This window comes from Silurus aristotelis, assembly GCF_946808225.1.
Source record: "Silurus aristotelis genome assembly, chromosome: 10".
In the NCBI taxonomy this organism is placed as follows: domain Eukaryota; kingdom Metazoa; phylum Chordata; class Actinopteri; order Siluriformes; family Siluridae; genus Silurus; species Silurus aristotelis.
The window spans coordinates 15,470,867-15,494,801 of NC_139583.1; the positions used below are offsets into that span (position 1 = coordinate 15,470,867).

General features: G+C 37.4%; 1 protein-coding gene and 1 long non-coding RNA gene across 3 annotated transcripts in view; one reads left to right on the plus strand and one right to left on the minus strand.

Annotated features, from left to right (window-relative positions):
- Positions 1–6,894: 6,894 nt before the first annotated feature.
- Positions 6,895–10,058, minus strand: LOC310732349. The gene is made up of 2 exons (XR_014535448.1): positions 7,664–10,058; positions 6,895–7,353 (listed from the first exon to the last, which is right to left on the minus strand). It is a non-coding gene; the product is annotated as an uncharacterized lncRNA (long non-coding RNA).
- Positions 10,059–12,261: 2,203 nt separating this feature from the next.
- Positions 12,262–23,935, plus strand: part of gnao1a (guanine nucleotide binding protein (G protein), alpha activating activity polypeptide O, a) — an 80,013-nt gene continuing 68,339 nt past the window's right edge. Inside the window, exons 1-2 of one of the 2 annotated variants that reach the window (XM_083552721.1) lie at positions 12,262–13,093; positions 13,271–13,313. In XM_083552721.1, the coding sequence (XP_083408847.1) occupies positions 12,976–13,093; positions 13,271–13,313 (161 nt within the window). In that variant the 5' untranslated portion in view covers positions 12,262–12,975. The remainder of the gene's footprint in view (positions 13,094–13,270; positions 13,314–23,935) is intronic. The other variant, XM_083552720.1, reaches the window with a different exon arrangement.

The window sequence follows — 23,935 nt, forward strand, 5'->3', positions numbered from 1 at the left end:
AAGATTGGTAGTTGAATCAGGCTGCTCCTATTGAAGCATCTAATCTTTGACTATTCAGGGCCACCCCTAGTTTGATTGAATTGTTTTTTTTACTTTCTCAAATGTTTTATCGCCTTACACTTTCCTCTTGTTTCCTGTTGCCATTAAAGTGAGCATATATGTTTATTTTATTCCGAAGAATGTGGGTAAAGCCCTGCTCTTTGCATTATTCAGGTTTCAATGCTGTTAAGAGCCAGATCCCCAAAGTGACTTTCTTTCTGCTTCACAGAGCTTTTCCAGACTTCCTGCAATCAAGACCATCACTACCACATGACTGCTCTCTGTGCTTCACATCTAAAAACATGCAAGTGAAAAACCAAACTCCACTGAGATCAGTCTACATAAAAATGTATGCTCTTATTGTTTCTGTGTTCTTCAATTCAAATCACTATCAAAAGAAACATTTGAAAGCCAATTGAATCAAAATGTTTAGACAAATGTATTTACTGACTATATGATATACGTTATCTGATAGAGCATACAATCATTTTAATGTGTTTTATCAACCATTTACATTTGTATGAACTGCTTTGCCATGAATCACATGGATCATTAATAGTTTCTTATACAAAAGCCAGATAACAAAAGAAACACTATGGTGGACAGAGGAACAGGTGTGCAGTGTGTCAATGCTCATGAGTGAACATTTCTTTAGATGGATTCCATCTATTATAAATATAATTTTTATTCATACCTATAGTATATTTTTTCATTTTTTCCAGAAAGGCAGTTAGAATTCTATGTGTGTCTTGTGAATGAGTAAAAGGATTTGGGCTAAGGCTAAAATTAAAGCAACAAATTATTTGTTTCTAGTCATATAATTACAACGTGTATATTTTTAAATATGAGTATTATGTAGGAAAAATGCCCCATATTATGCCCCATGGATACTTCCTATGCTAAAATTATTATAAGTAGTAATTATTATTTTTATCCATTATTGATTAGTATTATATATTATTTTCAGTTCAGATGACAATACCCTTTGCATGAAGTCTATTTAGAGGCCACCCTTTTTTAAGAAAGAGCCTGGACTTTTTGTCATTTATATTTGTATCTACTTTGCCTCTAGAATATGCATTTATGCTTTATTAGTAGTATTATTTTGAAAAAAAAAGTGCTCCTCATTTATTTCTTAAAGAAATACTGTTACTCTTTACATTATTAGGTACACCTGTACAGCTGCATATTTATACAGTTAACCATTGGCCAACTATGTGGCAGAAGTACAATGCATACATTCATACAGATACAGGTCAAGCACTTTGTCATTTTTATACCAGATGTCAAAATAGAGAAAAATATAACCTTTTAGACTGTGTGCCAGATGGGGTGTTTCGAGTATTTTAAAAAAAGTTAAAATTGTTTGATAGCAACAGCTTTTCTCTGGCCAAGTCATGCAATAAATCTAACATATGCAACCAGTTAACAGATCAAATATTCACATACATTTCTCTGTGATCTCCCAGATGAAGGTTAGTTTTAAAGTAACCAACATTTTAATGTTTTAAACTAGCTTAATGTTTATTGTTATCCTAATTAAGTTACTTGGTGTTTGGTAACAAAGGGCTACTTTGCATAAGCAACACTGTCATAATGACAAACAAGTCATTCATAAGAAAACAACTGATAGCACCAGTAATCATAGCAACTAGTTTCTAACTAAATAATCATTTAATTGTTAATCATAATTATATTAGTATATTATGTGTGAGGCAGTCATTCATGCAATGGTATGCAAAATTATGATCCTATTACAGCTACTTCAATTAAGGTAGAATATTCAGGTCCCCTGGTGGTCTAGTGGTTAAGATGCAGCGCTCTCACCGCTGTGACCCGGTTTCGATTCCCGGTCAGGGAACCATCACAAGGCACTCTCAGTGCCGGTCCCAAGCCCGGATAAATTGGGGAGGGTTGCCTTAGGAAGGGCATCCAGCGTAAAACATATGCCAAATCAAACGTGCGGAGGATCCGCTGTGGCGACCCCTAACGGGAGAAGCCGAAAGAAACTTTTTATTCAGCAATCAAATATTTATTGATCAATCATTGGACACCTATTTAAAAGCTGGCAGCCTGCACGTTTTTTTTACCTTCACCACCTTCTTCCATATGGATCAATTGGCTGTTCTGATCTCAACAAGTCTGGGCAAACTATTGAGTAGGAACCAATCAGAGGCTGCATTTTTATATCTTTTTATATATCATATTTTTTATATTTAATATGTCATCATGTAGTATTTTACAGTATTTTACTGTACAAAACACAGGTATTTTGATACAAAATATGAAGCCTATCAAATACAAATGAGAAAATCCTATTTTATATTTTAAATATGTATTTGAAATGCATGTATCATAAATACTGCCTATTCCTGCTCACAGCAAACACATTCTGTGGGAGTGAGTTGAGAATGAACAGCCTGCATAGGTTCCAGATTCTTATTATGCTGAGGCAGGTTGGGCAGCAAACAATATAATATATATCAGGGTATTAGGAGTAGCTATTGTAACAAGGCAACTAAATTAAAACAATTAAGATGGAGAGTAGGACCTAAATGTTGTAATTGTCAAGACTTAATATAGTGTAAATGACAGCAAGTTGTTGTTATATCCTGACTCTCCCATTGGCTTACTTAGCCAGAAATAGCTTGCCACTACATCCATAATGTGCAAAAGACTTTGGTCAGGATATCTTAGATGGTTTTAATGCAAATTAAAACCATCAAATCTTTAAAAATATCAAAAAACAACCGAGCACACATATTACATCAATCCAAACAAAATATACAGATAAGGTTAAAATAGGATATCTGATAAATCAAAATCAGGTTAAAAGTGAGACTTCACACTGAACAGGACAATGTCTGTTTTTTTTAAACAGATTAGTGTGATTGTGAACAGATATGCATGATAGTACTTAGGGTACAGTAAACCTTCATGGATCATGAGTCAAATCAGGTGATGTGGACTATATTTTTTAAATGGGTTTTTTATTCTTGCATAAAAGAGTAATCTGGGAATTCGAATTTGAATACAATTTAGATTCTCTCTCTCTCTCTCTCTCTCTCTCTCTCTCTCTCTCTCTCTCTCTCTCTTTCTCTCTCTCTCTCTCTCTCTCTCTCTCTCTATATATATATATATATATATATATATATATATATATATATGTGTATATATATATATATATATATATATATATATATATATATATATATATATATATATATATATATATATATATATATATATATATATATATATACACACACACACACACACATATCAGTGGCGGGCGGTCAGGATCAGCAAAGTCTTCTCTGCTGGCCTAAACACTATCAGAAGCACTAACCCACATTTACAACCTAAATTCTAATATTTCTTCCATGAAATTTAATTACTTTATTCCCAACAGTTTATTCTCTTTATTTCGTAGTGTTTCTCTTGGCTGCACTGCTTCCAGTACGTGTATGGGGATGTTAGATTTTTTGTCCAATTAGATTTCAGCCTCTATGTGCTGCCATGTCAAACTAATCTGCAGAGGACCTTCAAAGTCTGTTCTGCTGGCCTTTTTTTTTTTTTTTTTTTTTTCTCCTTAATAAATAGCTCTGTTTCTTTAACCAATCAGGTTTAGCATCATCTGGCTGGTCCAGAATGGCGTCAGTATTTTTCCGACCTCTGATTGGTTGGTCAGAGGGAAATTGTTACAGCCAAGTTCGACTGGCAAAACACGTGTGTAGCTCTGCACACATTAATACATCTGAGTTAGACTTTTTTAAGCCTACAGAGAAAGAGAAATTGATTTGTTTGCGGACATACTGTACTTAAAAAATACATTTACAAGAAAGCTAGACATCGTGAGGAGGTCGGACAACCCTGAAGCTAGCTTGTCTCAGCTCGGGAAAGGGTTTGTTCGCCAATTCTAGACCAGTGAATACGAGCGGTACCACTGGCTTACAGCCTCTGAGGAGCGGTGCAAATTATGAGTATGCATCTCTGGTGAGTTTACACTTATATATACATATATATATACATACAAGTGCAACCTCCCAATAACCTCTAATATGCATGGTCAAACATACCAAGATCTTGGACAAAGTGACAATGACATCAGCTTAGCTGGAAATACCACCAGGTCATCTCTGTCTTTTCCTTTTAGCATATCTGCCTTCATTCTAAACCTCTTGAGCATCTTGTAACAACTAACAGGTACAGTATCCTGACTTGCCATTCGACTCTGTCATCCAGTCAGACATTAGTAAATGTGTTCTTGTGCTTTTGGCAACTTTATAATACTCCATGCCAGAAAGCTGAATTTCCGCATGATCTTAATAAGCTTGTCACTCCAGCATTGTCCACAAGCTACAAACTGGTTTTATTCGCTTAATATAAGTTTTTTCACTACAAGTCAAGTTAAGGAGCTTTTATTGTCATTTCAACAACCATACATACCTGACGCAGTACAATGAAATGAGTGAAATGAGATGTTTCTTCAGAACCCTGGTGCTGCATAAAAACAACATAGTGCTATGTCACACAACATAGAGCTACATAACAGGACACAGAGCTAAGGACTACAGCAAGTTGTTTTAGCTACATAAAGTGCATCGTTTGCAACCTAGTGCAAACAGTGCAGACAAAAGACAGTGCAAACAGACAATACAAGACAGTGTGGGACAGATATACAAAACACATAATAGCGCCGACCTACTGTATATGCTATTCAGTACAATATGCAAAAGAGAACTATAAACAAAGGGTGTATTTGTAAACATAAACACAATGCTGTGCAAAAACAGCAACAGCAGCAATCGAAAACAGTAATATGATTATAATATAATATGGGTTAGGGCTGTGCAATATGGACAGAATAATCATTTTGCGATTTTCTGAATGAATATTGCGATTGCGATTTTCTTTGTGATTTTTGCAATTGTTTTTGCTTTCGCAAACTTTTTCAAACATGCTTTTTCTAAATGTATTCATAACAAAACATTTCACAATAAAATAACATAGTATTAATAGTTTAATAAACAAAACTGTAGTAAAATTGTCTTTAAAACAGACAACATAAAATAAATTAAGATTAACTAAACTAAATTCCAGTTATAATAAAAAAACTTCAAAACTTTTTTCAGTGCACACATTTCACAGTGAAATAACATACTGTACAGTAGTACTAACTGCTTGATAAACAAAACTGTAATAAATTGTCTTAAAAACAGACAACATGAAATAAATTAAGATTAACTAACCTCAACTCCAGTCATAACAATAAATAAAACAGAAATCAAAACCAAAAAACAGATTGCTCTCTTAAGGGTTTTTATGCAAGAAAAACCAGCATGTCCACCATATCTGTGGTCGTGGCGTGGTATTTCACCTGCTTGAGCTCGTATTCAACGCCCGCCTTACATTTCTCATACATTTCGGGAATAGCAAATCGTGTGAAATGAATGCGAGATGGCAGCTGGTATCTATTGTCGAGTGTTTGTATTAGTCTTTGGAAGCCGTCTTTACTGAAGATGTGCGCAGGCATCATACAGTATCTTTGCATAAATTATAGGTGACCGCGTCGGTAATTTCTTTGTGCCGTTTTGATCCTCTCTCATAAGGCATGGCGCTTGCAAATGCTTGAACAATGGATACTTGTTCAATCTGTTCTGGCTGGCTTTGATGTGTGCTTTTGTTTGTTTCGATGGACTTTGTCAACATGCATTGATCATGCAGATTTTTATGGCGCTGTTTTAAGTGTTGGAACAGATTTGTAGTATTGCTCCGTTTCGTTGGAATAATCATTTCACAAGTCTTCCAAATGACCTTGCCCTGTGACACATCCTCTCTCCTGAATCCAAAATACTCCCAAACGACTGACGTTGAATTTCTCTTTGGCACCAAATCATTTTAATTTTGACCTGAATCCATATTTTATGTTCTTTCCTCCCGCTCGTCGATTCGGTTCTTCCGCTCAGCTTCGTCGTGCGCGGAGTGGTCTCTGATTGGTTAACGTCTTAAAAAACATGCGCACAAGAACGTATTCTGAATAAAAAATATGAATCAATTAATAGATAAAATCGCACTAGTGTATCTGGTGATTTTCTGCAGTGCTGGAATCACATTATGTGTTTAACCACCAGTGTTAGTTGGTTTCATCAATATGCACAGCTTGTGACTACTAGCGACACTGCTGAGAGGTTAATGAAACTGATGCAGACACACCATGGTCCTGTGACAGAATTACACCCTGATTATCTTTTGAAGACAAATCTGCCTGCCAATCAATAATGTCCATGGGCAATGGTGACTGATAAGCCATAAAAACTCTTGATGTGTCCTTTGTCCAAGTACAGTAATTCTAATTAAATAAACTTTACATTATCCCCTCTCTAGTGCCACAGTGCACCTGGAAAGTATTCACAGCGCTTCACTTTTTTCACATTTTTTATGTTACAGCCTTATTTCAGAATAGCTTCAATTCATTATTTTCCTCTTTGCAAATCTATTAAAAGTAAAAGAAAAACCTCACAGCATTTGCTCAATACTTTGTTAAAGCACCTTTTGCACCAATTACAGCTTCTTTTTGAGCATGATGCTACATGCTTGGGAAATTTCTCCAGTTTTAATTTGCAGAACCTCTCAAGCTTCAACAGGTTGATGAGGAGTGTTGGTGCACTGCCATGTTGTCGTTGTCCTGTTGGAAGATAAACCGTTGCCCCAGTCCAGAGTGCTCTAGAGCAGAGCAGTTAGGACCAAGAGAAAGATGACAAAAATAACAATAATCAAATACCTATAAATAGAGTGGGATAGGGTCTGACTGATGTTATTTGTGTGCTGAAGAAACAAAAACAACATATAAGGCAGACTTAAGCATGTTTATTGGGAAAGAAGAGCTTGTGGGCTATAGCTGCCGTGGAAGACGCTATCAGGATCAGACCCCGGGAAAGATATGGGAGGATAATAATGATCAGGTGAGAGAAAGGGGGAAGTAGGAGAATAATCAGTAAGGGACCAACATGAAGGATAAGGAGGAGATGGTAGAGTTGATGCAGGTATGCAAGAATCATCATAGTCTTCATTATCGGTCTGTGTCTCCTGATGATAAACAGCGGGGAGGTCAGACAAGGTCTGTGTGCCCATTTTACGTGTAAAAGTACGCTGCACGATGCGAGGAGGCAGACGGGTTCTCTGGAACAGCTGGGGTAGAGAGATGCTCAATAAACTGGACAATTTTAGTGGCAAGGGAGAAGAGTTGAAACTGACGAGACTGTCTGCGGAGAACGCTCCTAAGAGCTGTCCCAGAACGTCTGCGAGATGAAGCTGAATAAAAAGAAATCAACAGAGATACGATGTAAAAGGGTGAAATCACAATGACTAAACATAAAATATGTATATGTGCATGTAGCGACAAAAGTAAAAAGCTTTTTAATGTTATCTCTATGAGCTCAACACACTATGTAACATAGTCAGCTCGGATAGTATGTATAACCTAGATACTAACATGACTAAGCAGAACAATACAGTTAAGCATATATAAATAAAAAATCTAATAAAAAAAATATATAGCTTGATTCAATGACAGTAGCAGAGTAAACAGCATTATAAAAGAGAATGAAACCAGAAAACTTACACATTGCAGATGCAGGGAGACAAAATAGGCCGCAAAATGGTTGTTCATGCACGAAGGTTGAGAACAGAATGAAGATGTACCTGAGGGAGTAAAGGTTTTATACAAATGCTTTTATTTTTTTTTTTTATTATAACAGAAGGCAAAAATATATAACAAAGGCCAAAAATGTTGAGAACAGGAAGCCCAAATATGTTTTAACAGGAAGGGGTGGAGAACCGAGGTTTAGAGATAATGGGAACTGGACAAAAAAAAGAAAAAGAAGGTGATAAAAACATAAGGGAAATTTGCTAAGGTGAAGAAATTAATAAAAAATAAAGGTGGCATGTGACAGCAGGGTATAAATGAGTGTGTGTAAAAGTGTGTCTTTGATCATTTTGAAGTTAATGAGTGACCACCTTCTATGAGCTCATTGGAACGTGCGGCAATAAAAAAGTTTTGCTTTTACTCATACAAGACTCAAGATCTTTCATAAGCGTTATTAAGCGTGTTATATTGGGAATCAACTGCAACAAAGAATCCACCCGTGATGTGTCTGCTCAGAGACGGGTTCTGAGTTCCCACAAGCCACACTCCATAACCTGGGAATTAAAATGATGTGCAAGAGTGCAAAATCATTTTAATGCAATCTGCTAATATTGCAAAGAAGTGTAAATTAAATCTCTCCATGTCTGACAAAATGTTGCTATAAACAAACCCATTTCTTCATTTATATTCTACCTGTTTGTCCATCATGTTGTAGACTTACTGCATTCCTTGAAACAGACAAAATGCAATATCTATATACTGTGTTTGGCAAAAACAACTCTATGGTATCATGCTCTTTAATGATGGAGCAACTGCAATTAGACATATCTGTTTTTGCTCTAAAAAATTAAAGTGTAGCATGAAAAGAATTGCTTATGAAACACGTGAAAGTGTGTTTGGAACAACCCATAGATATAATTTTGATGGTCAAACAAATATAGATGAAAAAATGATAAGTAGCAGGGAGGAAGTTAAAAGAATAAAATTTGTTGCTGGCTCACCTGCATTGCTTTGTTTAAGGTACCTTATTCAACCCAACGCTGAAAGCAGAAGTAGTCACTGTGAGGTCATGGAAATGTTTTGGCTATCCTGCTTGGTTTTGTTATTACTGTAAGCTAGCAAGTACCTGGGTCTCAAACTATGTTGAACAACTGGTCTTGAAATGCATTTATGACTGAGTCTCCAAAAAAAAGTCCACCCTAATTTTAGAAGCTGACACTAGGAAGAATCGGGTAAAGACACTTGCAGAGGTGATCCTAATAAGAGTGAAATTCATAGATGATCCTGCTGTTTTTCTTTCAGCCATATCATTCTGCACTCCACTCTCAACCACCACACCCCGGCAGTAATTAAAGCCAGATCACTGCAAGCAAGACATTACAGCTAATCATGTGCATCACCAGTGAACTGAAAAGAAATTAGAGAGGGGAGTGCAAGAGAGAGTCATTGCGGTGCTTGTCAGCAGTAGAGGATGGAGCAATCTAGTGTCCTTTTTTCTGATTAGCCCATGCCATCTGCTAGGCTGGTATCTGTGTTTAATTAGCACACTAACTAGGGCTTTTTTCCATTCTATGTTTTCACTTACTCTTTCACATGCTTGGCGGACCTTTTCGTATATTAATCTATACATCTGTAAGACTCTGCTACTTTTGACATTTAAAAAAATGCTCAAAGTACATACATACCTACAGAGCTACAATCCATATTCCTTGATGAATGCCAAAAACACCAACACGACAACAACATCCAGTACAAGCCTTGCTACTAAATACTGTTACTGTTGCTGGACGATTATAACCAATAGACAATTCTGAATACAGTTTCTGCTAAAACAAACAGGAAAAGTTCTGTGAAATGCTATTCTGACATGCACTGACCACAGTGGTCTGAAATAAAAATGTCTTCCAAAAGCCCCAATCTGTGTTAACGCCACTGATTGGGCACTTTTCTCAGCACAGGTTTAACAGTAATCCCGGTAACTGTGCAATTAGCTTCAACTCTCTTCAACTCTTCAACTAAGCTTAAGCCTGCATACACTTATCACATCAACAGGTTGCATTCATCTGGGGAAAGTAGTAAATGTCTTGCCACAATGAAATGAATACATATAGAAAACAATGAAATGCGTAAAGTACTTCTATATTTGGGTCACTCGTAAATTTTACTTTACAACTAGTGCAGGTCATGTTCTTCTCTGACCATTTGACCATTGGTGGTTCCTGGCTAATTATAACAGCAATTGTGTTATAATAGTCATTTCAACAATTAGAAATGTGGCCACATACACAGAATTAAAGGCTGAGGCAATTGCAATAACTGCAATACTAAGTGCAATATTAAAATATCTAAATACTACTATTGGATAAAATCTATTTTAGAATAAACAATGATGGATATCTTGTTTTTTTTTTCATAGTTCCTGAAATAAATTTGAGAAATCACTGCAAATGTAAACGGGGCACAATATAAAAAAAGCCAGAATGCTGATGCAGTTTTTAAAACTGGGGATCTGTCCTAACTACAAACATAATTTCAAAACATTTATGCAGAAATACATTATTGAAAGCCCTGTCTTTCATCTGCATTACTGTAGCTGAGATTGGATTTTTCTGCCCTCGACTATCCGTGACAAATTCTCAAAATTTGTCTCAACATGGTGAGACTTACTTCATGCTGAAAAACAATACATGCTACAGGTTGTTGTTATCTGTTTGGCTTCAGTTCAGACCTTTAGTTACAAACATAAAATATTAATCTAATATTGCATACCATTACAGGCTGTTGCATAAGAAATACTCAAATGTGCATAGAATCCAGTAACTGTGTGTGCACACAAAAATGGTATAGATCAATAATGATGGGCATTATCTGTGAAAACACAAGCATAGACTGACTGGTGTAATGGAGCGTGGGTGTATTCAATCAGCTCTTTCCAGTCTTGCTTTGCTCTCTGCCCTTTCCATATCTAACACTCCCACCAGGATTATACGATAGGCCTTTTAGGCTGCTTAACTTTTGGTAGAACCACCTTTTTTCATAACAACTGGTTTAGGCCATCAGTATTCATTGCCTGACACTACAACCTAATATTTTTTCCCCTCAAATATAAACAACCTTCTTCATTAGCATTTTGTGTAATTGTGCAACATTTAGGTACTAATCCTGATTTGAAAACAAGTGTTTTTATATTTTTTACCACCACATCATACTTACAGTTTACATGCCTATAACAGTTTATCTGGAGTGTTTAAAGGCTCTAGCATGGAGAAGCTGTTGCTGGATCTGTGATGATCACAAATGTTGAGCTCAGTAGCTCCTACTTTTATACCAAAGACTGTAGAAAGAACATTTACTTATAATCTTATTCTCCAGTACTCAAGTTATGATCAAACTCTTGATGTCACCCAAATGAGGATGGGATCCCCATTTGAGTCTGGTTCCTCTCAAAGTTTCTTCCTCATGAAGTTTTTCCTTGCCACAGTCGCCATTGCTTGCTCATCAGGAATAAATGCATACCATTCACCTTGACTGTTAATTTCTGTAAAGCTGTTTTGAGACAATGTCTGTTGTGAAAAGCGCTATATAAATAAACTTGACTTGACTTTATCCTTCTGTGCACCCATTAGTCAGCTATTATTATTTATTATCTTTCAGTTACTTCTCCAAACCCAAGAATTACAATCATAACTTTTGCGGTCTAACTAATGCTATATTGTGCCACATAGAAATAAAGTGACTTGCTGCCAGTATTATGCAGATTCAGTAAGTAAGCAGGCAAGTGTATTCATGTGAAATTCAGTATAGTCAAGTCAAGTCAAGTTTATTTGTATAGCGCTTTTCAGCAATTGTGTTATAATAGTCATTTCAACAATTAGAAATGTGGCCACATACACAGAATTAAAGGCTGAGGCAATTGCAATAACTGCAATACTAAGTGCAATATTAAAATATCTAAATACTACTATTGGATAAAATCTATTTTAGAATAAACAATGATGGATATCTTGTTTTTTTTTTCATAGTTCCTGAAATAAATTTGAGAAATCACTGCAAATGTAAACGGGGCACAATATAAAAAAAGCCAGAATGCTGATGCAGTTTTTAAAACTGGGGATCTGTCCTAACTACAAACATAATTTCAAAACATTTATGCAGAAATACATTATTGAAAGCCCTGTCTTTCATCTGCATTACTGTAGCTGAGATTGGATTTTTCTGCCCTCGACTATCCGTGACAAATTCTCAAAATATAAATTTTATTTTAACAATGTCTGCTTTTCACAACAGACATTGTCTCAAAGCAGCTTTACAGAAAACAACTATAGGCCCATTGTGAAAGGTCCAGTCCAATTAATTTCCCCTGCATTACCAGCAGTTGTTCTAACTGACTATGCAGCAGGAAGTCAAGTCCCTGCATCTAATGCTTTTGAGGTGCTGTGTGGCTCCATCAAGTGAAATTTGTTGCATTTTGTAGCTTTCTTGTGCAGAAATAGTACGGTTGCACTTTTGCATTTTAAAAAGACGATGATCTTTTTAAAGGTGGTTTTAGAGGTGCTTTTTTTGGTCATTTCTTGTGTTTGTATGTGAATGCTGCGGCCACGCCTCTCTTGATACTCTTTCTCCGTGAACCAACGGTTTCCCAGTGATCACCCTTATCGTTTACCATTCTTGTGTTATAAAGTGAAATGCACAACAGCGGCTTACACATTTGCACTAAGAAAGCAAGACTCGGTCCGCATGTCCACCCTTGTCATATAGCCGTCCGTAGGCTTTCTAACGCCGCGCGCGCGACTTCCACGAGCCGCCTCGTTCGCTCGCGCCCTCCAGCGCATGACGTCAGCGCGCGCACTCGAATGAGCGGAGAACCCGGCGACGCACGCGCGCTCTCTCTCTCTCTCCGACGCCGAAGACTCCATTTGTGAGCAAAGCCGAACGATGCGAGCTCTCGCTCCTGTTGCCGCCGCCCAGTAACGAGAAACCACTGAGAAATCTGCCGAATCCCCCGTTTAGCAGAAAACCCAGGACCGTGTCGACATTTTCGAGACGAACCGCAAAGAGACGGACACAAGCTGTCGTTTCCAATTTGTTATCTCTCACCGTCGCTGGCAGGATTTAATGCTTTAGCTGTAGTCACCGAGTGAGAGAGAGAGAGAGAGAGAGAGAGAGCCTAGGAAAGGGACAAGGAAGAAGAGGTAGCATTTCATAAAGGGAAAAACGGATTGCTCGCTATTTCCGCCGCACCTTTTTCACTATTTTGGAGCACACGCAGAGCCGAGGTTGGTCTAGCCATGGGATGTACACTGAGCGCCGAGGAGAGAGCGGCTTTGGACAGGAGCAAAGCGATCGAGAAGAACCTGAAGGAGGACGGAATCACTGCGGCCAAGGATGTGAAACTGCTCCTGCTAGGTAATGAAAGAACCTCTTTCCCAGAGAGTGGAAATGACCCGATATGGCAACCCGATAATATACTTTGTATCGTAGCTTACACAATTCTGCTAGTTTTTTATTTTAGAAAGCATAGAGTCGTAATGGACTTCTATTAAAGCAGACAGTCTCATTCCCTTGTGTCTGTTGTATCTGCAGGGGCTGGAGAGTCCGGGAAAAGCACCATCGTCAAACAGATGAAGTAAGTGGCACGGTTCCTTAACACGATCTCCCGGTTAATGGGCATCTCTCTCTCTCTCTCTCTTTACGCGAACACACGCTCTCACGCGCACATTTATTGCTCGATGGCGAATCCTTTAGGTCCGCCATTTTTTTTCAAGTAGCTGAGGGGGGCTGCTGCACGGTAGCTGTGCCAAGATCCATTTTGATACGATCGTCCGAGCTTTGCGTTTTTATTGATATTGGACGTGCTGTTCATGAATCTGGTGCTGAAAGCCCGGTTTATTGGCGTCCATCGGGAGTAACCGTGCAACCTCTTTATAAACGGACCTGGATTGTCAGAATTGGATCCTTTTTATGTTAATTAATCTCGATGCCAACTAATTGTCCTTAGCTACTTGCTCCTCCTGATCTCGGGCTTGGTGAAAATGTCTAAGCAGCGCCCTGTAGTGCTGCGATTTTCAGTGCGGCATTTTGGATGCATGTCGCGTTTCTAGATATTTTTTAAGCTGTATCTGGTTATAACATCTGGCCGTTATTGGGTTCCGTGTGCGTCAGTAAGCCTTTGTGATTTTTATTCAGCTCGCTGATTGCAAATGAGTCCTCGACATGGCTCAGGAATCTGTATGAGGCCCAGTATGAGCAGGTTGTTATGAGCATTTCTTTTGGGTGTGGGGGCTGGGGTGGTGGCAACACCCGAATATGTTCACTCAATCGGTTCTTTTTTTTTTGAGGTGTCATTGGAAAAAAGGAAACTATTAACTGGAAATAAAGGCCTTCCCTGAAATCTTTAACGCAGTAGTGGCGTTAAGGTTGTGTTTTACATTTTGGTAGTGTTTTATGGTTCCCTCCCTCCATCTTCATTTCCACCTCAGAGCTGTCTTCTAGTAAACACGTTTTAATAGACTGCATCAGTAAATATGGATCATGCATCATGCAACTGCATCATGGATAATGCGTAGAATTAATCTAGGATTTTTATCTAGGATATTTGAATCCATTTAAATGGGATATTGTTAAAATACACAAGAGTGAGAGAGCGTCTTTAATGTTATCAAGGATGGTCAAGGTTCCCGGGAAGCTGCCATTTTTGTGTAATAGCCCACGCTGTGTATGAGAGCCAGTGTTTTTCCGTTTTAGCTTTTTTTTTTTTTTTTTAAATCACGATTTTTCTATCACGACACGATTGTGATTACTAGCCATATCGTTAATGGGAGCTCACGTGACCATTTTCATTTGTATGTAGAGATGTATAGCTTTAGCGAATAGACGAATTTCAGGCGCCTTGGCTGGTGGACAGCGCCCAGTAGCGCCGCGTCGGGTTCGTGCTCCTTCGAATCTCTTCGGCTGTTTTCGGTCTGGCGAGTTTGTCCGGGTTTGGAGTTGTTGGAAAGAGCGAAAGTAGAACGCGCGTTGTGAATTTCCTCATCATTGCGTTTGAACGATTTCAGCAATGTCAACAGGGAGGGGTTTCCCTCCGAGATTCAGATACCTAATATTATTATAAAGGGAAAAGAAAAGAAATCAACGTGGCTCCTAAATACAGTAGTATGGCAAATTGGCAGAAAATCCTGTATTCATTGTGAATAAGATATAACGCAAAATTACTTTAGAAAATGGAAATCGCTTTATTAGTACATAAGAGCTTCCCACCTCTTAAAAGCAACATGACAAAGAGATAAAATGAATGAGAATATTGCAGTTAAGATTTCTTATGTGAGTGGGTGTGTTCAGAAAGAAACAGGAGGGGGGGTTTGGGATAAAGTGGATGGTACCAGACCAGTGGTTGTACAAGAAAGATGGCAGTGTGTACAAAATGACAATCCGATATTTAATCGTAATGTGGTAGTTTATTAGACTATTGTTACTTGTACATATTTGCATGGAGTTCTATTTTAAATGTGGTCCTTTTTATACATGTTTAATAAACTCTTCAATAATTTAGTAACCCTCATTAGATATTCTTAACGCTCGTGTGAGTGCAGCCGATGCAATAGCAATGAGATATGATCAGGTGTGACTCGGTTGTTTCAGCAGGAAGCAACACTGTTCATGTGATGTGTGCATATGTGCCACAGTGAAGAAATCACGTTGGTAAACCTTTTGATTATGATGCATTTTTTCAGGCAGCATGGCATCCATTTTCCTCAGTAGCCCAGCATGAGCCAAAAGTGCTAAACTTGAAACAGAGTGATGCACACATTTCACTGTCTGTTCCTTTTTACATAATTATTGCATTTCCACATATAGTAATCCTTAGGGAGTTAAAACTCATTATTATGCACACCATGTTTCTTGAATTATTACCAGTACTACCACAGGAGAATCAAATGTCAAATCGTCATATACCAGACTCGAACTCTATCTAATATGCTATTAAGCTTTTTTTTTTTCTGCATTGTCATCTATGTGTCTTTTGCCAAAAATCTAATGGCCTTTTTCTGTCCATTGAAGCTGAGCTGTTTGCTATCTGGAACAGTGGGCTAGAATTTCCAAGTGTTTATTTCATTAAAGCAGCTTATACATTGTGTTTGTTTTAAATACCAGGCCTGTTGTGCTTTCGGTTAATTGAAGTAGCTCAGGCTCTAGGGGAGGACCCAGGTGTTTGACTAGCATTCATTTGTTCATCTGCAAACCATTGGATATAGGGTCTCTTTATGAAATAGAGTGGACACATCATGTGGGTGGGTGGATGGATATATATATATATATATATATATATATATATATATATATATATATATATATATATATATATATATATATATATAAATAATTTTATTTCAGATGCCGACATTTGTTTGTTGCAAAAAAACAAAACAAAACACATACTTCATTGTATGGAGTTACAGCAGATTATGATGAATATAACGTTACATAAAATGATTCAACACAGTTCTGTATACTAAATTAATTGTGTCCTCGTCTTCTCTGGAAAAGCATACTTCTTACTTTGTTTAGGTTAATTGCACAAATACTAGAGCCCAAAATAAAGCCTTACAACATTTATTGATTACTATTATTTTCAAGCATTCGTACTGGCCTAATAGTACTAATGCAATGCTAGCATGGATCGATCCTTCATTTTTGCAAACTCAGAGCTGGTTAACAAAAATTTACAATACATTTGTTCTGATTGTTGCCTCTCTGTACTGTCATCAGGCTTAGGAGAATCTTTTGGTTGACTGTAAAGAAATTCATATACTAACTGCAAGAAACCTGATTGGCTAGCTACAATATAATGGCGTATTTATGCCTACTTTCTGTTTTTCTTTGATATGTTATATTTCTCAGTGACTGTCATCTGTTACAGTTAATGTTGGCTAGATACTAGATTTTGGAGTACTCTATATGTTCTGTCAGGATGTAGAAGAGGTTGCGTTTTGAGGTTCGACTGAAGAATGATTTGTATGATGTGAGAAATAAGTGTCTGAGACATGGTAATTTCTCATTTCCCAGAAGTATTTCTATATCTTCAGGGAAATCTGTGACTGACAGAATACAGAAAGTACCTGCACATTTGAGGGCTGTTTTCATTTTTGCAGATGGGCATTATAGCTGGTTATCTTTTCTGTTTCTGTTTCTCCTATATGAGGAAGTGTTTTTTCCTCCCCTCCCTCCAATAACCACAGTAATGACAATGTGAAGTAGCACAGAAGCATGCTGTGAAGCCTTACTGCAGTAAATGCTCTCCAGCGGCTATTCATGTGACTTATCATGTGGGTGTGCGTGCATGCATGGGCATAGGTGTGTTTGAGAAGAAGAAATTGGAAGTCATTATGTAGAAATGAAGAAGGAAGCATGATGAAATGCAGTTGTTATGCAAGCCAGAACCGTGTCTACATAGCATTAGCAAATGAATGGTACACTGGAGCATGCTTTATCTTTGGCTCTCACCCTTTCTCCACCCACCCTCCAATGTAGGGGTTTCATGTGCACCCTAGTTGATGTAATTGGATTTGATTAAACTAAATCGAACAAATGTCTCTTCTGTGTTTGGTTCCCTGACCTTAAATCCTGCATGACACTCGTTCTCCTCTTTTTTTCTCTCTTTGCCCTCACTCTGGAATGCGGATTAACACCAGTGACACACCACTGACTTAACATTTCTTGTATGCGAACTCCTGATGGTTTGCATTTGTTTGCCTGTTACATGTAGCATACTGGAGTTTCTCATCCACAAATATAACAACAAAGAGGTTTGTGTGTGTTTGTGTGCATATTATCAGATCCACCTGGCTTTTTGCATTTCCTTTGCATAATGAACAGTTTCACCCAGGGATGCAAAACATGTACTGTCATGGTGCTTCCTCAACAGTAAAGTGGTGTTAGATTAATGCAGATGAGACCTGGCTATTCATGTGCACATGCCACACACAAAAAGGCTAATATGGTCTGTCAACATATTATAACAGGACAATGTAAAGAACACACAAGGATATAAAAGTATATAGGTAAGCAAACTGAAAACTGTGTGTGCTGCTGCTGCTTTATAGAATCAAAGCTGTTTATATTTTGCTTTGCTTTATGTAATACTCACCATGTCCTATGTATATAGTTCTAAGTTTTTGTTTTTTTGTTATTTGCTATCCTTATATTCGTGTCCCTTATTTAGATTTAGATTATGTATCAATCATGGCCCATGTTAGTAAATTTAGTGGGAAATGTCCCTGGTCTTTCTCACGCTGTATTTGGATGGTCCATACACCATGTGCTTTCTCTCTCATTCTTTTGGAAATACAAGGCTCCTTTGTTTTATTGAAGTGTTTGTGTTGGGTGATATAAGCAGATCTCAACTCAAACCCACTCACAAGTGCTTTCTTTATTGAGGAGGGCGTTTGTGTTTGTTCACTCTATGCTCTGATTTCTGTCTGTGATGGATGACGCGTGCGGTGTCTAATCAAACTCGAGACATAAGAATTTCATTTTTTGCCAGTTGTGGAAATCATTATTTATTTATTTTACATTATTCGGACTGTGGGGGGGATAAAATGTCAACCCGATTTTTGTGTCAAAGTAGCATAAGCTAATGTAAGTGTACGCTCTGTAGTGCTTGTCTGCCACACAGTGAAGTGTAAATAACAGGTTTGCGTGTGGGTGTTGACGGCACCTGGTAACTGGTATTATGTGTGCTGCTGTAGATGTGCAGCATGGGGGTGTATGAAAAGCGTTAATTGCAGCCGGTTGTGATTGTGTTTTGCTACATGTGTGTCAGTTACATTTACCTGGAGAGTGTGTGTGTGTGTGTGTGTTGGTAAATTGGACCTCATGTCAGCTGGCTCCCAGTGGTTTTTAACCCTGGGGAAGCCTGCATGTGTACACACACTTACCCACCAATTCTGCACGCACGCACATACACACGCACACATGAAGTAATTATGACTAACAACTTAACATAACCCTAAGATGAATATACACACACCCTGTGTATTAGGCAAACACAAGCTAAAACTAATTGAAGCAAGATTACTTGACATAAAACTTTGCTACTCTAAGCTATTGTGCCGTTGGAAAACCGCGAAGATGGAGCATTTCTGCTTTCTGCCGCTTTACTTCTCTATTTTTGCAAGTTTAAAAACCCAGCCTGTTTCACTAAAAGTTAGAGTAATCACAATTGCTGAAGCAGAGAAACTGTGCGCTTTATAGCAAATGGGGTGTAATTTTGTGGACCGTAGATACATTTATGGAGACGGTACCTGCTGCACAGACAGCTTGCACAGGCCTTTGTGTAGTGCTGAGGATGTGCTATCTCTACCCATTTATCATCTCTCCTGCTTGCACTGTATATCCACACTCTACTTCTATCTTTACTACCCCCTCTTCCTGCTCTGTTGTCATGGAGATAAGAATGACTGCTGTAGAATGTGCTGTAACGGGAGGATGACATGCATGCAAAATGTGTATAGGGGGTGCAGTAGAGAGTCTAATTTTGAAGACAGTGCTTCATTTTTTTTTTTTTATCGAGTAGCTTAGAAGTAGCTACCTTTTATATATATATATATATATATATATATATATATATATATATATATATATTTTTTTTTTTAATGCTTTTTCACTACTTTCTCCTCTGAGCATTGACAGTTATTTGGAGGAACATTTCTTTTACAAGTAGGTGCAGTGGAGCAGTTCCTTTTTTTATGACCTTTTTTTTCTTATTATCCAAAATTGTGAAAACAATCAGTGTAGATTACAAGTTATGCTACTTTTGCCATCTAGTTTTTACTTTTAGTAACATTTTTTTAAGGTCCGGTATCTTGTACATCACTGCCTCTCAGATTGCACATTTCTTTGGATAAAATTTCACCAACATTCTTTTCTCCACAGAAGCATGTATCCAATGTGTGAACAGGAAACAACCCCTTGTTTGATAGGCAGCCTACAAATAGCTAATATCCTCCTACTGTTTTGGGAAAAATCAAGAACATGCCAGGATTTTATTCTGGGGTTATTTTTTTCACGTCGACGCAAGCAGACATAAGTGTGTGAAGTAGGTGTGTCTGTGTGGATTTTGATGAGTATGTCGTATTTTATAAGCTGAATTATACTGGAGGAGAACAATACAGCCAAACCTTTTAGGATATGAAAGCTGAGAATTTTAGTGTGTTTTTAGAAATCCAAAATTTTACACATCTGTACAAAAGCAAATATTTCAAGCAATTCTATAATTACATTGAGGTTCCTCAAGAAGGTCCTTACAGGTTAAATCAGGCACCTTACAGTGAGGGTGAATGTGGCATTGATTTTAGAACATGGGAATAGTTGCTATTATATATAGTCAAATGATGACCCTTGACAGACATACCATGTGATCAGGTACAGCGGCTGGCACATTCAACAGTTTTTGGGACTATAGAAATAGAGGAAGTTCACATCATAAGATAAATAGCAGTAAGGTAAGATTAATTTAGAAGTGTGTTCAGATTTATTTGTACTTTAGCTGTTATACTTTGCTTAAAGGCCCTCACTCTTGCTTTTCTTCATGGCAATTTTGTACTGAAGTGAAAGAAATGTATTAAAACCCATTAATGGAGTGTCATAAGACTCAGCTGGCTACCAATCATAGCCTGGAGTCAATCCTAGAAACTTGTAGGAGGCTATAGGGGTGCAGTATTTCACATGTCTAGTACCTGTTTATTCAATTCAGAGATTGAACTCAACTTTGTTTCCCCTAATGAAGAATAAACTGGCACCCTAAGCACCCATCCATGCACCCAACTGAAATTCCTCCTTAATATCCTCTTAAAAAACTCATGTTCCTGAATGTGACGAGCTTTATCTGGATCTTTATCTATTAGCAAGTTGATTACACAGTCTCACAGTCAAAAAGAGCTCGAATAGAGCTTTTTTTTTAGATTGAATCAATATACACTGTCTATTTTAGGGTCTGTCTAACAACACACCCAGTTTAATACAGGATTATAGGATAAGTGGAGATGAAGCACTGCAGTGTGCTTATGTGGAAATATATCCACTAAATGTCATGCATTCCAGTATTGCAGCATTAAAAAATATATCATTACACAGTGCACTAATATATATATATATATATATATATATATATATATATATATATATATATATATATATATATATATATATATATATATATATATAATATATATATATAATATAATCTGCACATTTGGGTAAGCATACTGTTTGTACAGTGTTAAAATTGAAATGTATACACATACCCATATTGTAGACAGATATATAGCATTTCCCCATAAGGGCTGTATAATTAGCTTGTTCACTCTCCTAGCTCGTGGTATTAACACTCGGCTGTCTGTTTAACATCATTTTTGCTCTCATACAGGATGAGGGTAGGTGAGGGGGGAGGATGTGTGAAAGAACACTGGTGTACACATCTGAAACCCTTTTGATCCGTAGCTAGTGCTCTCATTAAAACAGACCTTTCAATCTTAAAGCAACTGTACTCTTAAATGTATTTAGAATACTCATAGTATCTTATGTATATACCATATATAGGATAACAATTTAAAATGTCATTCATGTGTTAATAAAAGAGAGGGGAACATTTAATAGGAATTAAAAGATGATAGCCAGCATTCTCGCATTAAAAAAAAACAGGGCAGGTTTTTTAGGTGTATTCTTAAGTATAATTTAAAAATGTTTGTTCACTTCAAGAAATTCAGCTACCCAAAGGTACTCCCATTTATCTGCTATATACACACTATTGTCTTTTTCTTTTTTTTTTTTTTTACATATAAGTACTGATTCTTAAACCATTTTATCCACATGTTAATTAAAGCAATGCATTTTTATTATATAACAGTATAATTATGGACACTGGGTTGATGGAGTGCATGATGTGGAATATTTTCTCAGAGATTGACGCAGTTAAAAATAGAAGCATTGGCCTTATGTTCAGGCAAACGAGAAGACAAGACAAGATAAGTAGCTGTGTCCTGTGGGAGTGATGACAGGAGCGCTGCTTAAACAGCCACTCAGGACAAAGGGGGTTCTTGCCGATGGCATGTACCAGTTTGGAGAGATAGGAGAGCGTGTCACATGATAGCGTTCCTTCCATATATATCTTTAAAGCATCACTTTTAGATTATTATTGCATGTGACTCCTTTTTAAAATGACTTGTTTTTAAGGGATTTTATATAAATGAACCTATGATTACTTTCCTGCTTATATATTTTTGTTGCCAGGTGTTTTACACAGATAGACTGAAATACTCTGATCTCTGGGGTCAAGGTTCAAACCTTTTGAATCATAGTGGTATGTCGGAATGAGAACATTTGAGTGACTTTGAGAGTGTATATCTGCATGTGCCAGCTCAGGCAACAGTTCACAGAGAGCTAAGTGTCTGTTTCTGTAAGAGCTGTCTGCAGGATATCTTTCTGGTCAGCTTCTTTTGCCTTTTGGGGACAGATAGCCACAAGGAACATAAGTCTTCATGAGTGAACAGAACAGGCTCTCCAAATCATCAGAGATAAATACAATTTCTTTCTCTTTCTCATCTCCTTTCCCTCTCCTCCTCTGCTTTTTCTTCTTCTTCCCAAGACCCCCCCGGTAATAAGCTGCTTTGAACTGGAGGTAGCAGTAACGATGTCTCTCATCCACCCACGTCAATGTATTGAGGCGACGCTTCCTCTGCTCTTCTTTTTAGAGAGTGAGAGAAAGGAGAAAAAAAAAAGAAGAAAAAACGAGTGCTCGCCTTACACAAACTCCCTACAGTCCCTAAAGAGCTCCTGTGGGCCTTGGGTGTGAAACTTGTGGGAAGATGAATGAGGCTAGCTTGTTTGGCAATCTGTATGTGCACAATTAATTTTTGAATCATGATATTTGCCCTCTGAAAATATCAGAGTACAGCTAAATGAACATGACACGGCAAATGCACGAACAAACTAATTTGTTGTAGTTAGTGAATGGTAACTGAGTGAGATGAGAATGCAGATGACCTTTGACAGGTTTTGCAGCAGCATTAATTTCAGGTCCATGATCTTAATTTTTCTGTCAAACGGTAAATTACTAGTCATTTTTGAAAAATAGGCACGAACAGATTTGTCTAATATTGGGGGGGGGGGCTACAAAATCTTTTTTTGTTACTCGTCAAATTTGTTGATTTAGCTAATAAAAAAATTCATTTTAATTGAATAGTTTTGCTCTGAAGACTGTAGGGTGAATACACTGTGTCCATAGACTGACCTAGTCTTTTATAGTGCTGGTCCAGCAGCATGCAGGAATGAGATTTTTATCTTATGCTTCCCAAGCAGGCTATGATATAAAAAAAATAAATAAAAAAAAAAATCACACACAATCCACTGTGATCACAATATACTGATTTATTTATTTTTTTTTCCCCCCTGCTGTTTATGGTAAGATATTCTATGAGCAGCCAGCTTAGGTTGGCATGTATGCTAGACTGCAGCGAGAAAAAAAGCTCCCAGTGTACAAAAAAAAAAAAACATGTGCAGACTTGATAAAATGCCTCAAGATTGATTTAGGAACATTTCAGCTAAAACCACCAAAGACAACTTGCTAAATGTTCTAGATAGATAGACTTTTCTTTGTTACCAGTCCTTTCCTACCACTTTGCTCATGCCTATTAGCAGGAAGATGTGAAGAGTACATTTCTAGTGTGACCATGGCTTTAGGCTTTTTAATGCTAAGCATTTGTGTAAAGAAGAAAAAGAAAAAAAAGAGTGCTGTCTTTGTTAAGCTGTGTTTTGCAACTGTGGAACAGGAAAACATCTGTGTCATAGTCAGCCAGAGAAATGGGAACATTTGGAGGAAATGGGTACTGACCGTTAGCAGAACATGAACAACCTTCTATGAATATTTGAAGCATGAATTTAATTTAAATATAAATTAATGAAGTATCCTAAAGATGGCTTCTGGCATTGTTTTAGCACTTTGTCATTGTCTCAAATAATGTATTTAGCATCTTTATGATAGCTTTATCCTTCTTCTATAGACAATTACATGATAAACAGCTACAAGTAGCCATCTAAAATCGCACCACATTTTATCCCTACATGCTTTTTTAAACAGTTATCTAGACCCAGGCATATGTTGAGAGAATCAGGGCCTGAATGTCAACTGTTAACCGATGATAGTGTTCTCAGGAAGTAGGGCTGTAAATATAGAGGAGTGCATTGAGAACCTCA